Source organism: Microtus pennsylvanicus, chromosome 13, assembly GCF_037038515.1.
Source record: "Microtus pennsylvanicus isolate mMicPen1 chromosome 13, mMicPen1.hap1, whole genome shotgun sequence".
NCBI classification, from domain to species: domain Eukaryota; kingdom Metazoa; phylum Chordata; class Mammalia; order Rodentia; family Cricetidae; genus Microtus; species Microtus pennsylvanicus.
The window spans coordinates 26,038,365-26,054,412 of NC_134591.1; the positions used below are offsets into that span (position 1 = coordinate 26,038,365).

The 16,048-nt window shown below is 39.6% G+C and overlaps 1 protein-coding gene across 1 annotated transcript in view; it reads left to right on the top strand.

Moving 5' to 3' along the window:
• Focad (focadhesin) overlaps window positions 1-16,048 on the top strand; it is a 289,636-nt gene that overhangs the window by 158,475 nt on the left and 115,113 nt on the right. Inside the window, exons 16-18 of the mRNA XM_075946771.1 lie at window positions 6,184-6,318; window positions 10,438-10,488; window positions 11,608-11,691. Of these exons, the coding sequence (XP_075802886.1) occupies window positions 6,184-6,318; window positions 10,438-10,488; window positions 11,608-11,691 (270 nt within the window). The remainder of the gene's footprint in view (window positions 1-6,183; window positions 6,319-10,437; window positions 10,489-11,607; window positions 11,692-16,048) is intronic.

Sequence of the window (16,048 nt, forward strand, 5' to 3'; positions counted from 1 at the left end):
ATTTTTAAATCCCAGAACCTTTAGTTTATTATGTTAAAACTTGCCACTTCTTTTTCACTATGTCATGTTCTTTTATTGGGGTGTAAACAGCATCGTTATTTCTTTGATGTATTGTTGCTTTCACTTTCTGCACCCTGAGATCAGAGAGTGAAACCCTCCTCTGCTTTTCTTTCTCCCACTCACCATAGGCTCTGTCACTGGGAGTTTTTAATTTTTCATTGTGAACTCATTTTTAGGTGGGCCTGTTTTTATATTTATATGCAAAATTTTGGGGTATGTGTTTGAGAGTCCTTCCAGAGCTCTTCAGGTGCCCCCGCTCACTGCCATGCCTGATGTCGTACTTCTTGGCCATTTGGTTTTTCATCCAACCTTTAAACCAGAGATCGTTTTTCCAGGGGCTAGAATTTAAGTGGAAGTCTCATTTCCAACTCCTTGTCTTCAGCAGGCTCCAGTGTATGTCTTCTATTTCTATATCAACTTTTAAAAAGAAGTTGTGCTAGGTTACAAAACTGACAGCGTCCATAAAATACATGCAGCCACAATGCAAGTATATACCTATTTATTTCTGCTATTTGGTATCCCTTTTCCCCCTCTGGAATCAATCACATACTTTGGAAATTAAAAGAGGTCAGTTTGGGTAGTAATGATGACTGAGGCCTATAATTCTAGCACTTGGGAAGCCGAGGCAGAAGAACTGCATGAGTTCAAGGCCAGTCCATGCCACACAGTAAGTTCCTGTCTCAAGACCAAAATAAAACACAAAACATAAAGAAGTCAGTTTATTTCTGTACAAAGGTGAGTTATGGGTTAGTGACCAGCAGAAGTCAGATCAACCTGAGACAGCTGGACAGCCCTGCCATCAGAAGGACTGCATCTGTAAGGCTCATGGAGATAGGGAGCAGGGAGGAAGGCTGACACTAAGTAGTCTTGAGGCTGAGTCGCTCATATCCAATAGCCCAGGTTGGGAAGCTCAGAGGGTTTAAGGAAGCTGCTTTGCTAGAGGCTTTCCTCCTCTTGTTTCGGGTATACCGGGCTGTCATGTAAGGCCTGCTTTATGCTGGGATCCTAAAATATTTTCTCACAGGTCATGAGGAGAGTGGTGGGACAATGGTCTTTATTCTGTCAATTATGTTTTAAATAAACGCTGATTGGCCAGTAGCCAGGCAGGAAGTATAAGCAGGACAACCAGACAAGAAGTAGAGGCAGGTCAATGAGAACAGGAGAATTCTGGGAAGGAGGAAGCCCATTCCTCTGCAGTCCTGGCCTAGCCACAGAAGAAGCAAGCTGTAACTTTCTAGCTGAATAAGGTACCAAGCCACATGGCTAGCACAGATAAGAAAAATGGGTTAATATAAGTTGTAATAGTTAATAATCTTATTAACTAAGCCTGAGATGTTTATACTAGTGTACACCTCTGTGTGATTTTTTTGGGGGGGGGATTTAATGACTGCAGGAACTGGGCAGAACAGAAAACTGAGTCAACAGAGAGTGCCTTTGTAGGCATTATTTTTTTAAACTTTTTAGGTGGAAGACAAAATTTAAAAAAATTCAAAGCTCTGAATATGCTTTAAGGGTGTATTTTTACTCCACACTCAGAGAGGACTGGCTCCCTTTGTGCTTTTGTAGCCGACAGTCCTGAGAGTTCATCGCATGCTATTACAGTGTGAGGCAGACCTTTCCATGTGTATTGGTTTATAGAAGAAGTATTTGAATGACAGCCATTGTCTGACCAACCTCACATCTGAATAAAGTCTCCCCTCTTGTCTGTGGGATGGTTCTCTTTACATCTTCTCCTTAATCCTAGTCAAACACACGTCAAATATCTCATTTTCACTAATTTACCCTGCTCTTAATTCCTATGAATGCTCCCCTCTTTCCAGTTTCCTTCTGCTTTGTTTAGCTTTGGTTTTGACCCAGGTTGTTAGAGTCCACGGATTTCAGTTTCCAATTCATGTCCTGAATTCTGTTCTGTTCTTTTCTTTTTAATGAAAAGAATTTAAGGGGTGGCTATTATAATCATTCTTATTTGGCACTCTTAGATTTGTTTGTTTGCTGTTTTAGGCTTTTAAATTTTTTAATTATTTCTTTTATTTTTTGAGATTATAATATATCATTTACCATTCCCTTTCCTTTCTGCAAGCCCTCCCATATATTTCCTCCTCAATTCATGGCATCTTTTTTCATTAATTGCTGTTACATGCATATATCTATATCTACATAGATATAGATACATACATACATATGTATTCATAAATACATATGTATCAAATAATTCCCATATCTAAGGCTCAGGGATAGTTCGTTGTGGAAGAGGGTGTGTAAGAGCCAGAGGAACAGGAAGTTTGCTCTGAGATTGTGTTTCCTAGAATGTCCAGAAAAACACCTTTAAAGTCTCACTAGCCTGACTGCTTAAATATGAGCTGAACAGGAAAACATTAGACCTGCTATCTCAGATGGGGAAAGGCCTAGGAGACCTCAACCCTACACCAAGAGCTACAGGCAGTCATGGGATGCTGAGAGTGGGAGAAAGTTTTCACCAGGGAGGGCACACCAATTGGTTATCGAGTACCAAATGGTCATCCTAGTTCTTTGAATTCTTCATTCTCTCCCTAAGACTTTTTTCCTGCTCCCCCACCCAGTGTTTCATTGCCTTTGGTACTTGATGAAAACAGATGATTTCTTGCATTCAACTGTGCTGGGTGAGTTAAGGCCAAGAAGCAGGCTACATGGTCATTGCCTTTCAAGATCTTAATATCTAGTTGAAGAGGCAGTTCCCGTACACAAAAATAGTGAGCAACACCAGTGTATAATTAAATGCTAAACTGAGTGACATAGCAATCTAAGTGTTAGAAGTTGAAGGGAAAAAGAGAAATAAAAAGAGGACTTGAATTTTAAGAGAAAACCTTAATGAGCAAGTGGGATTTAAAATAGGTCTTGAAATAACCAAGATTAGCATCAGGTGGGCATTTAAGGTAAGGGGTAAACAGGGACAATCAGTTTACTGGGTGTGACATTTCGGGAAGCTCTGCAGCCCTTCTGTCTCAAGGAGTGGAAGTAGAGGTGTGGGAAGGAGGAGAGTTAGTGGCTACCTTGACTTGGCGACACATGAAATTTTGAAGAGTCACAGAGGAGTGTTACCGAACCATGGTTCCTTATGGAGTAAGACTCTTTATTTTGTGGGTTCCTCAATTCTGAAATCTCTGGAGATATCTTTTCTTTTGAAAAGACATTGGACCATGTCCTTTGGTGTTCTAGGAATTCTGTGACCCACCTGCCTTCCAAGCATGCATACAGTTTTTGCCAACACACAATTTTTCATAATTCGCTTGCTGTCTTTGGTGCATATGCCCATTCCTTCTCCAAGTTCTTTCTCAAACCTTACCATCTCTTGACACCCAATGACAGGATTCCCACCCACTGACACTTCTTACCTTCCTCGATTCTTCTTTCAACTGTTTCATGTTCAACACAGTTCTAGTCATGCCAAGTAACAGAATCCCATGTTTCACTTCCTTTCGAATACAGCTTGATAAATTCAACGGACTGAAGTGCATTTTATGTTTTGTTCCCTCCTGATTCTGTGTACTGCTTTGGATGTGTGCATGCTGCTTTGTGGGTAGCTATTAAAGAATTACATCTTTTAAATTAATATTAATTATTACTTTTGAAACATCAATTATTTGAAATCCCAGAGCTGTTTTTTTTTTGTGTGTGTGTGTGTGTGAATATGCTCACTATCATGCCTTGCCCATATTTCTTTTTTTGGTAAATATTTGTTCAAGTCAGATTATGTAGTAGATTCTAAAGCAAAGAATATTTATTTTTCTGCTGTTTCATGGGAAGAAGAAATTAGAGCAAAAATTATGAATCCAAGTTTTTCTGGAGGTATGGTTTCTGCTCTTTTATCTTGGGTCATGTCTTAATACATGTCTTTAAGCATGTATTATTCATGCATCGTATGTACATCTGAAACTACTACTTCATGTAATTTTTCTTGAATAATTGGTTTGTAGATAGAGATAAGTTGTATACATAAATTACAGCTCAAACCAAGAGTTGGGTGTTTTTAAAGGATTAATCCTATTAAATTCTAATTGGTTCTTTGTTGGTACTTTTCCTGCCTGTGTCTTAAAATTGTTAATAAAGTACTAATCAGTGAGGCCAGGTGGTGGTGACTCACACCTTTAATCACAGCACTTGGGAGGTAGAGGCAGGTGGATCTCAGTGAATTTGAGGTCATCCTGTTCTACAAAAGTGAGTTCCAGTCTATCCAGGTCTGTTACACAGAGAAACCCTGTCTCGAGAAAACAAAAACCAAAAACCAAAAAAACAGGAAAAAAAGTAGGATCAAATTATCAGGACAGACAGGACTGTCTTGAAAAGCTAAAAACCAAAAGGAAAGAAGGAAAATGTCATTCAGTGGCAAGTAATCATTTGGTGAGCTAAAATTAACATTAAGGAAGACGTGAATGACTGTGAGATCAGATATTGTAATGACTAGGAACACTGGTTTAAAGAAATTAGGGAACTGACGTTACATTTGTGTTTGCATTCAGATTTAATGCTTAGCAGCCTCTTTATCTGAAATCACTTTAAAAATCCTCAAATTATTTAAAATTAAATTATTTTGTTATATCCTTATATAATAAACATTTATTAACATTTCTCTAAGACAAATTTAGTTGAATTTTTTATTTATATTTATTAATCCCCCCCCCAATTTTCTGAATGGAATATTTTACCCTTTTGTGTGTGTTTCTGGGGTGGATGTTAAAAAAAAAAGGTGCATATAGGTATATATACACACATGTATTAAATCTGGAGTTAATGTTGTATGTAGGAAGTTTGCATGTAGATGTGTGTGTGTATGTGTGTGTGTGAGAGAGAGAGAGAGAGAGAGAGAGAGAGAGAGAGAGAGAGAGAGAGAGAGAGAGAGAGAGAGAGAGGGGGGAGGGAGAAAGGGAGGGAGGGAGGGAGAGAGAGAGAGAGAGAGAGAGAGAGAGAGAGAGAGAGAGAGAGAGCGAGCCTCTAATGTTAGTATTATTGGGACACAGCACCTGAGAGAGTGACTTTAAGAGGCAGCTTTGCTCCGCCCCCACTGCAGAGGTGCCATCTCATTCTCGTGTTTTTGTAGCTATGGGCTCCAGGAAGGCAAAGCACCATGACAGAGAAGGCTGGTCATCTCATGGCAGCCTAGGATGTTTTGGAGGAGGGTGGGGTCAGAGGCGAGCCGGGGAGGGAAGGGAGAACGCCAAGCACAAGGAGCACTGTTCGTGAGCAGGTGACCCCCTTTGTCTAACAGGTGCCACTTCCTCATCAACTTATTGGTGTGGGTAGAACACTCATGGACTCCACCTTCGAAGGGCTTCATGAGCTAGGCCAAGCCTTGGGGTGAGGTGACTTCATGAGCTAGGCCAAACCTTGGGATGAGGTGGCTCCAAGCCTTAGGGTGAGGTGACTTCATGAGCAAGGCCAAACCTTCAGGTGAGGTGCGGTGTGCTTGATATTTAAACTACAGTAGGGGAAGGTGTTTGATAACTGAAACAAAGCAGTTAGAAAACAATTTTATGAGACATGCTGCATCTTCAACATCTTCAACAATTTATGGTAGCAGTGGCCTTCTTTCTTCTTATATTGTAATGGAGCCCTCTTGGCTACTCTGTGCAGGACTGGGTACCAAGCACAGGGCCTCCTACATGCTAAGGGTAGTCTCACTGATCTCAGAACTACATCCACAGTGCCCTTCCTTTCTTCTTTTCTTTTTTATCTTCTGTTTTGAGTCAGGGTCTTGCTAAGTTGTCCAGTCTGGCCTTGAATTTGTTTTGCAGTACAGATGAACTTGATTTGGCATCCTATTTCCTTAGCTTCCAGAGAAGTCAATATTACATACGTGTGCCAGCATGCCTGGATCGCAGTGCTCCAGGGAGTCCATCTGAGTTTGGTGCCTGGGTCACAGTGCTCCAAGGAGGCCACCTGAGTGTGGTGCCTGGATTGCAGTGCTCCAGGGAGTGCATCTGAGTTTGGTGCCTGGATCACAGTGCTCCAAGGAGGCCACCTGAGTTTGGTGCTTGGACCACAGTGCTCAAAGGAGTCCATCTGAGTTTGGTGCCTGGATCACAGTGCTCCAGGGAGTCCATCCGAGTTTGCCTTTACTCAGTCACTGACTTTTTATCTGCTTCACAGGTTGTCTGTGTCCGCTCTACTTGGAATGCTCTCTCTCCAAGGCTGAGCTGTGACACGAGACCGCTCATATTGAAGGCCCTCAGTGAACTGTTTTCCCTGGTTCCCTCCTTAGCAGTCAATACACCTGAATACGAGGTATGTCTTTAGAGCCCTAGATGCTGTGTTTTAAGGAAAGGTTTGTGATGTGATACCTACTTCCAGAATTAATTCTTCATTTTAACAGCATAAAAGATTGTGTTTTTATTATGAGAATTGTCAAGATTTTAAAAATATGTTTCATGGTAAAAGTACTGTTGCTAAAATAACAGTATATAAGACTAGTTGTTTAAAACCATTTGTTAATGTTTTAAGTCATAAAATATAAGCAATAAAACTTACAAAGTCAGAATGTATTCTCCCAGTTTTATAAAGTCATGTTTATCATTATAATAGCCTGAAACACTTGTGAGAGTCTTTGCTGTAAGATTTATATGGTGCTGCTTAATACTGTATTCCTAGTACTTCTTTGCATGAAATAGTCAAATAATGAAGATTACATTTGTGTCTTCACTTTTATAAGCCACAGTCTCTTTCTGGTCAGTACTTCTTTTCCTTCCAAGAGCTGCAGTGTGTTTTGACTGGTGAGCGTCCAGCTTACTGAATCAAGGACTTGAATAAACCACCAGGCTTTAAGATTCTGTAACAGTCCTTTGTGTGTTTAGATCTGGAGATAGACAGAAGTATCAGAACATACTTCTTGAAAGATTTATTTTTATTTATGTGTGTGTGCCCCGTGTGTGTGTGTGTGTGTGTGTGTGTGTGTGTGTGTGTGTGTGTGTGTGTGTGCCATGTGTGTTTGGGTATATTCAGAGGCCAGAAAAAAATGTGTTGCATTCTCTGGAGCTGGAGTTACAAATGGCTATGTCTCTAGCCTGGGTTCTTGGACACTAACACAGGTCCTCTAGAACAGCAGGAAATGTTTTTGTTTTTTTAAAAATATTTATTTATTATGCATACAATATTCTGTCTGTGTGTATGCCTGCAGGCCAGAAGAAGGCACCAGACTTCATTACAGATGGTTGTGAGCCACTATGTGGTTGCTGGGAATTGAACTCAGGACCTTTGGAAGAGCAGGCAATGCTCTTAACCACTGAGCGATCTCTCCAGCCCAGCAGGAAATGTTTTTAACTGTTGAACTGTTTCTTTAGCCCTATATCTTATTATTTAAATTGACCCACAATGAATAAAATCAAATTCATCATAGCTGTGGTTGAACATTTAGGACTACGCCTACACAAAGTATATACTAGGTAGTAGTTGCTGAATGAACTGTGTAACCAGTGCAGGGTATTTCGAGTTTGTTTTTATGTGTAGGCTTTTGTTTTATAATATTAAGGAAAGAATTCAGTTGTTACCCATAGGGTATGTGACATAGAGGTTATCTCTGTTTTTGGCTGTAAGACTTGGGTACTCAACCTTACCTTGTCCAGAGCCTACAGGATGAGTGATCAGGAGCTCAAACTAAATCTACAGTAATGGCATGTTGTGCTCATTCATTTTCTGTACTCAAGGGCAGAAATCCTATACTCTGGAATTGCTAGTAGTTGGAATTATTCAAATTTTATTATCTGCTACTTTGTGGTGTGGTTTTTATGATTTGGTTTTGATGTTTGTATATTCATGACTGATAAATGCCTTTTGACTTGGGTTATCTTTTCTTTCAGATTTTGCATCTACTTAGTTTGTCTTTATATAATCAATGTTTTTCTGTTATTCAGGCAGACTGCATTGAGACCATTTAATCCATTTCTTCTCTCTAAGTCAGGGTGGTCTTTGCAGGAGCAGTTTTCTACTGTTAGCAGAAATGAAAACACAGTGGAGAGATTCTGCCTCCCTCCTTCCTTCTACCATCCTCCTTAGCCTCTCCTCCTCCCATCTGCTTTTCTCTTTTTCCCTCTCTTCTCCCTCTGCTCCTTTTTATCTTTCCTCTCTCTTCTGTCTGTCCTAGCTCTCTGGCTCTTCCTATGTGTGTGTTTAGGTAGCTCTCTTTTAACTGCTTGCCACTTACTTAGGTTGAAGCTAGAGTTAAATTCAGTCCCTCAAAGCATTTCTTACATTACTTATGTTCCTAGTCATTTCAGAGCTTTCAGTTCATCTCAAGTGAAGTCCATCAAACAAACCCTGTCTTCTACAACATGGCAACTCCCTGTTATTCCAGTGAAGCAAAGGGTGTCTCCCAATGTGTCTTCAGGCATTTCTATTCCTTTTATTCATGCTATTCCCTCTGACTAGAGTTCCTTTATTTTCAATTTTAATTTAAAAATCTGAATTATTAATTAAAGAATTGCTTTATCTCATGCTATCCTTCAAGAATTTTTCTCTAACAGAAGTCTGCTGCTCTCAAACTTCTTTGTGTGGTTCTATGAATGTAACTTCTTTTTTTAAATTTTTTAAAAAATTTATTTATTTATTAAAGATTTCTGTCTCTTCCCCGCCACCGCCTCCAATTTCCCTCCCCTTCCCCCAATTAAGTTCCCCTCCCTCATCAGCCCAAAGAGCAATCAGGGTTCCCTGCTCTGTGGGGAGTCCAAGGACCGCCCACCTCCATCCAGGTCTAGTAAGATGAGCATCCAAACTGCCTAGGCTCCCACAAAGCCAGTACATGCAGTAGGATCAAAAACCCAGTGCCATTGTTCTTGAGTTCTCAGTAGTCCTCATTGTCTGCTATGTTCAGCGAGTCTGGTTTTATCCCAGGCTTTTTCAGACCCAGGCCAGCTGGCCTTGGTGAGTTCCCGATAGAGCATCCCCATTGTCTCAGTGTGTGGGTACACCCCTCACGGTCCTGAGTAACTTCTATTTTATACTACAGGGACATATAATTTCCCACCTTAAACCATAAACAGTGAATCATAGAGTAAATGATTAAATTGGACTGTGCTTTTAAAATTGCCTTCCATAAGTTATGGTATGTTTATTCATTGACTCAGAAGACATTTCTTCAAGCCATATTAGGTCTTAATGGTACTGATAAATAATGGTAGATGTTATTTCAGATTCTTACTAAAATTGAAGCACTGAGGTTTTGAATCATATCCACTTAAGAAATCAGCATTTCTCTATGGTGTCCTCAGAATCTGAGATTCTTTCTTCTGTCTCTTGTATTCTATTGATTATGCTTGCTTCTGTAGTCTCTGCTCATTGACCTAGATTTTCCATATCCAGCTGGTCCTCAGTTTGTGTTTTCTTCCTTCCTTCCATTTCAGTTTTCAATTCTTAAACTGTTTCCATTACCTGTTTGATCGCTTTTTCTTGGTTTCCCAGGGTATCATTTACGTATTTACTCATTTCTTGGGGGACTAGATTGGGGGAGGAGGAGGGAAATGGGAGGCGGTGGCAGGGAGGAGGCAGAAATCGTTAATAAATAAATAAATTAATTAAAAAAAAGAAAAAAGGAAACAAAAAGAAATCAGCATTTATTGAGTGTCTGAAATATTCCAGGTAAGTACCTTAACTAAGTGAAAGTTGTGTCTGAACTGAGGACTTTCTAGCTAGATAACCATCTACTAGGGGTGCCTAGTTGTACTCTTTGGTTCACGTCCTTGTCTTTCAAAGTTCAAAGGCTAACATATGAATGTGGTAGAGGAAGCAACTAACCTTGTTAGGGAGACCATTAGGAACAGTGATTTAATTGACGTCAGCGGACTTTGACCTTGAAGATGAATAATGTTGCTTCCTGTTGATGTCTGGGGCAGGAACTTGGGAAAGCCAAGGAGGAAAGAACTGAGTGGGATCCGGAGGGGTCCAGCACTAACCCTGACCCCTGGCTGACACAAAGAAGATACTGAGTGCCAGCATGCAAACAGTTTTGTGTTTGACTAACTAGTTATTAAATAATTCTTATGTAAAGGAAGAGGTCTAAGGTCTGTGTTTGAAGTCTTTGCAATGAAAATGTCACAGTGACTACTGTATGACATACACAAGCTAACGGGATTAATCACTCCACATGCTCCCATGCACCTGCCATGCATCCAGTTAGAGGAAGGGGAACTTCTAGGCTAAAGGTTTACAGCTCTCCAGATGCTGTCATCTCAGCATCTTGGTGTGTGCTTTAGTGATCCGTGTGTTCAGGCGGCTGTTTGAGTGGTTCTCCTGCTCCAGTCAGTAATGATGCTGTGGCTTAAAGAGTGTTTAATTTCTACCGCTTGTTATTTCAGATTCTCCGTTTCATGTCGAACCATTTCTTAATTGTTTTCTTTATATTTTCCAATTTTTCAGAATTTTAAAGTCCAAGTCCTCAGCTTCCTCTGGACTCACACTCAGAACAAGGTATTTTCATAGGAATATTGGGGATCAGAACCAGCCGGGGAAAGAGCTGTGAAATAGGACTCAAGATAAACAATATGGCTTTCGGAACTGAAGTACCATTTTGTTTAAAAAGTGACTATTAGTAAGTTTAGAAATTGTTCTCAACAATCTCAATAATGACAGGTGTGAAGGTTGTTGCCACTATCTCTTATTTTTATATGGTTTTGTTCTTTTTCTGCTCTGGCTCTGCCACATAAATATACCAAACAGAAGGTGTCATATAGTACGGCTTGGGTGTTTATGTAGGTGTACACGTGTTTGTGTGGGCACATGTACGTTTGATGTTTGTGAAGGACATAGGACAATTTCAAATGCCATTCCTCATTCTTATCTTTTTTGAGGCACAGTCTCTTACTGGCGTGGAGTATACCAAATCATGTAGACTGGCTGTGCAGCAAGACCCAGGAAACTGCCTGTGCCACCATGCTAGGCTTTTTTTTTTTTTTGAGTGGGGTTCGGGGTTCAACTCAGAAAGTCCTTTTTTCTGAATGCACGAGCCAACTCCTGATCCTTTAGTGGGTTTGTAGGCACCATTCCCAGTGATGAGTGCAGAGGGCTGGAGAAGTCCTATTTAACCTACGGATTTAGACTACAAACAGCGAGCTCGCTTGCCCTGTTAAACATGAGCTTGTCAGACATAAACCCCCGCAGTCCTACTAAACTGGACTAATCCAGAGGAACCTTAGGAGTTAGATAATTTTTAAAGTCCAAGTTAGGATAAAAATTTTGTGTTTCTGAGCCCATTAGCCTAGTTTTATTTTCTGTTGCTCTTTAGGGCAGATTCTCCAGAAGAATGCTTAATGGTAGTAATTTTCCTCAGCCATTCTTACTTCTTTCTTAATGATACTTTTGTTTATTTGTTTGTTTGTCCCCTACTTTTTTTTAAAAATAAAATAGTATTTTTCTGAAGTGAGAGACTTGATTTCTCAAGCCTCTAGAAAATGTTCTTTTGGCCTGAGTAGCAGTTGAATATCACTCCTCCGACACCAATTGTAGCAGCCTGGCACTGGGGAGCCAAGATTTTCTTGCCTCCTCTAGGTCTGCTGTTGATATGCGTTGTTTTCCATTTGTCTCACCCAGGATCCCATTGTAGCAAGTGCTGCCTATAAATCTCTGTCTCACTTCAGCTCAGGAGAACACACCGTCCTTCACCTGCCAGAAAAGGTAAGAGCTTCTGCCTTTTCACTGCTATCTCTTGGTTTTGTTCTGGTTATATGTCTTTATTTCCCATCATAGGAGCTGGTTTTCTGATGAATATGTACGCATCTCTAGGCATAGCATCCTTATAATATAACTTGTTCATTACTCTTTGAAACTGTAAAACTGTGTTATCTTACGCTCCGTAAGGGATAGGTTTGAATCTCCTTGAGCAGGTGAAAGGCACTGTGGTGCATATGGCGTCATCCTAAATGACTGGAGTCGCGGCTTGCCCAGAACCACTTTCTCGTCAGGTCAGAGTACCATCTTGGAGTTTAGTTATAAGCATAGATGAATATTTTCTACTTCCTGTGCTGCTAACAATCTTTATCTTTCACAAACAACAAGTGTCATAAGAAAAAAAGCCCTTTTTAGTAAGGTAGAAAATGATTTATATGGCAAGAAGAAAGTGTCATTACTTTTATAAGTCAGCAAAAAGTATGGCGTCTGAAATAAGTTATTAATGTTGGGTATTCCTATTGCAGTGTTGGGGATGGAATTGCAGCCTAGTATATGCTAGGCAATTATTTTTATTTCAAACTAAACATAAAATTAGTATATGACAGGTGTAATTGTAGAAGACTTTAATCCCAGCACTGTAAGGATGCAAAAGTAGCTTGGTCTATGTGCGTTCAAGATGAGCCTGGTCTGCATAGCAAGTAGCCAGGGTTACACAGTGAGACCCTGTCTTTAAAGAAAGAAAGAAAAAACAATCTAGTACTTACATAACTTAACCTGCTTTGATGTACTGGGTCATGATAAGGAGTTAAAGCTGATTTTAATTTCGTTGCTACGATGAGTCCAGATAATATAAATGACTAATGAACGCCTTTATGGTAAAAGGTGATATTGTGTTATATGAACTTACATACAGTATTACCCAGAAAGTGTCCTGGAGATCAAAGGTTGTGAATTTCTTGGCATCTTCTTTTTATTCCTCCTTCCAGTGTTTGAATATCTAAAGAATAAAAGTTGAGAAACTGGTTATGTCCCAAATAAGTGCCCCTCCTCCCCCCAGCTAAGTGTACAGTCAGGCCTTTTGTGGATGTTAGCAGTAATATAAAATGCACGTTTTCAATAATAGAGTAGTTTTGAATATTTTCAAAGTTCATGCAAACAGGGGTTTCTGTAGCTGTTTGCCACCAGGGGCGAGTGACTCTCTCAAGGGATCCCAGATTACCGTGTACTTTAACAGCGAAACTCTATTCATATCCTCTCTTTCCAGTGTGCCGCCTTCTAAGATAAACTTTTCACCTTGCTGCGGTTTTTCAGCTAGAATTAAAAACAAACTAAAACAAGATACATCTTTACATGCATGCCTATATACCTATCTTTGTGCGTTCTCATTCCCATACATTTGCAGGTGGCTCTTTTCATTAAATTCCCTTAAGAAGCAAATATTTCTTATTTGTTGATGACTATAAACATATACCGTATAACTTGTGGAAAGTTAACGGGCATGTAGAACAAAGGGGTAAGGGAAGTGGCAGGTCGGAGAAGAGAATGTGGTGTTAAACCAGCATGCCTGAAGTCAGACAGAAAATGTCGTATGATGGGACTGGAGGAGGAGACCTATGTGAATAAGGCATTAGACACAAAGTCCATTCAGTCACACTGTTCCTTATGAAGTTTGCTTGTAGACATCCGGTGATGGGCACTTTCCTCTGGCACGGTTGAATAACTACTTACTGAACGTCTGCTAAGTGCCGTGCTCTGTCTTATGCACTGAGGATGTTAAATGATTACATGTGTTTTGCGAATTTGCAGTAATGTCATTATTTATCTTGAAAATCTAAATTTGGTTTAATATTTTTTGAGGACCCATTTATTTTAATATTTAAAAAATAGACAACTTTCCCCATTATTTGTAGGTATTCTGTTCTTTTTTAGACATTTACTATTATCCTCTTACTTCTTTAACATCCCACCCTCCAACTACCCAAAAGGAAAAAAAAAAAGAAAACAAATCAACTAAGACAATATAGAATGTTTTTCTGGTAAAATAACGAGTAGCGGACAAACTTATAGGTAGAAGACATTGCTTTTTCTTCTGACTTCGAGTCATTAAAAAATATTCAGCTGTTACAAAATTAAACTTACAAAGATCGTAAGATGGTCTTGTTGATGTCTGGGGTTATTTTTAGAAGCAATAAAGAAGTACTCATTATGTATCCAGGGTTGGTATAAATATGGTATAACCCTCTTGGCTTTGATTTAAGTGAATGTCATTGCATTCATCAGAAGCTGTTTCTCTTTTTAGCTAAATTTATGCAGATACTTGACACATTCTCCCGCACACTCCTCTGCTTGAGCACTCACTCTGATCTTATAGGTGAGACACTCGAAGGTGTGCACAGTGAGGTATTTCATAGGTAAACTTTCCCATAGCCAGTTCAGTTTGAAGGAGAGTTTTGTCATTCTTTTATTTGGCTTTCTGCTGAGTTTTGTTTTTCAACAAAGCTTTTCTATAGTTGGGAGGTCTCGTAGATTTGTGTGTGTATTCTGATGTACTCAGCTGTCCCTGGATGTTTTAGCAGCTAATGCGATGCAATTACCAAACTTTAGTAACTTCAACAGATATTCTTACACATGAGTGATCTCACTTTGAGCCTATTATGTTGTTATACACAAACCAAAGTCAAAGATTGGTGTTAGATAGCCGGAGGAGCAGAGGAGCTGGAGAGATGGCTCAGTAGTTAAGAGCACTTACTGTTCTTCCAGGGCACCCAAGTTTGACTCCTGGCACCTACAATAGTTGGCACTCATCATTGTGAAATTAGACAATTTACAATGGTTGGGAACTTTCTTTAGTGGCTTTTAGAAATGTACGTGTCCTGGATCCTGTTACTCATTTTGACTAATGTCACTTGATAGAGCAGGAGGAATGGACAGGTTATAGTATGTGCAAAATGATTGTACCCCCTTTCTGCTAAGTAATTCTGGAAGCATTTGGTTCTTTGGTACACTTTGCCTAGCAGTTATGCCCCTCACATGGAAGGACAGCAGTGGTTTCTTTGCCTTCTCCACTGCCACTCCAGCTCTTCCCTCTTTACTTTCATTTTAAGCAAATTCTTTAACTTATAATTCGCAAACCATAAGACTCACCCATTTAAAGTAGGCAGCTTAGTGCTTCTAGAATGTGTAAAGATTTGTGTGAGAGCATTCTTCCCTAAAAGAGCCATTGTTGGATTGGTGGTCACCTTCCTCTCTTCCTCTCTATTCCCTAAACTAATGTTTATCTTCTTTCAGTGAATTTGTCTTTTCTGAACCTTTCTTTATTTTTTATTACCTTTCTTATAAATGGAATCATCCAGAATGTGGAGTTTGTGACTGACTTCCTTTTTATAGTCTTTTCAGGGTTCTTTTCTGTGCAGCATGTATCTTATGTATCTCTGTACTTCATTTCCTTTCTTTCACCCGCCTCTAGCAGGCCTTCCTAGTCCCTAATATATACTTCCATGCCCACTGTTTTAAAGGAAGATTCAGATGTAAGAGAAAATATGTGGTCTTGTTAATCTCATTTAACATGCTGATCTTTAATTCCATTCTCTTTTCTGCAAGTGATATGACTTTCCTCTTCTCATTGCTAAAATAAAATGCCGTGGTGTATACATGAGACTTTCTCTTTAACTGTTGAGTTATTGATGGGCGACTGGGCCAATTCTATGCCTTGGCTATTGTGAATAGTGCCAGCGAAGCATGAGTATGAGGCTGTGTCTGTAGCATGCCACCTTTGGTTCCTTCAGGTCTATATCTAGAAAGGGGAATAGAAAGATTATATGCTAAGTCTGCCTTTATTATATTGAGGAGCATGCAGGTTTCTTTCTGATTACATCATTGCCAGCATTTGATATATTTTTAAATTTTTATATATTTTTAAATTTATATATTTTATGATCAGAGTTGGACTCAAAGTAGTTTTGGTTATATTTGCTTAATGACTAATAATGCTGCAGCTTCTACATTTATTTATTGGCTATTTTACTTGTTCGTTTGAAAAGTATCTGTTAATTTCCCCATTTTTATTTGCATTACTTGTTTTATAATGTTCAATTTTTAAAATTCCTTATATATTCTGGATATTAATCCCTTTTTCCTAGTCCATTCGCTGCCTCTCTATTCTGCCATTTGTTGTGAGAAGCAGTGTGAAGTGCTGCGCTCCCCATTTGTCAATGCTTGTTCCTTCCAGGACTGTTGGAGTCCTCTGTAAAAGGGTGCTGATGGTGCTGGAGAGATGGCTCAGCATGTAAGAGCACTGTCTGCTCCTGCAGAGTCCCCAGGTTCAATTCCCAGCAGCCATGTGGTAGTTTACAGTCACCTGTAC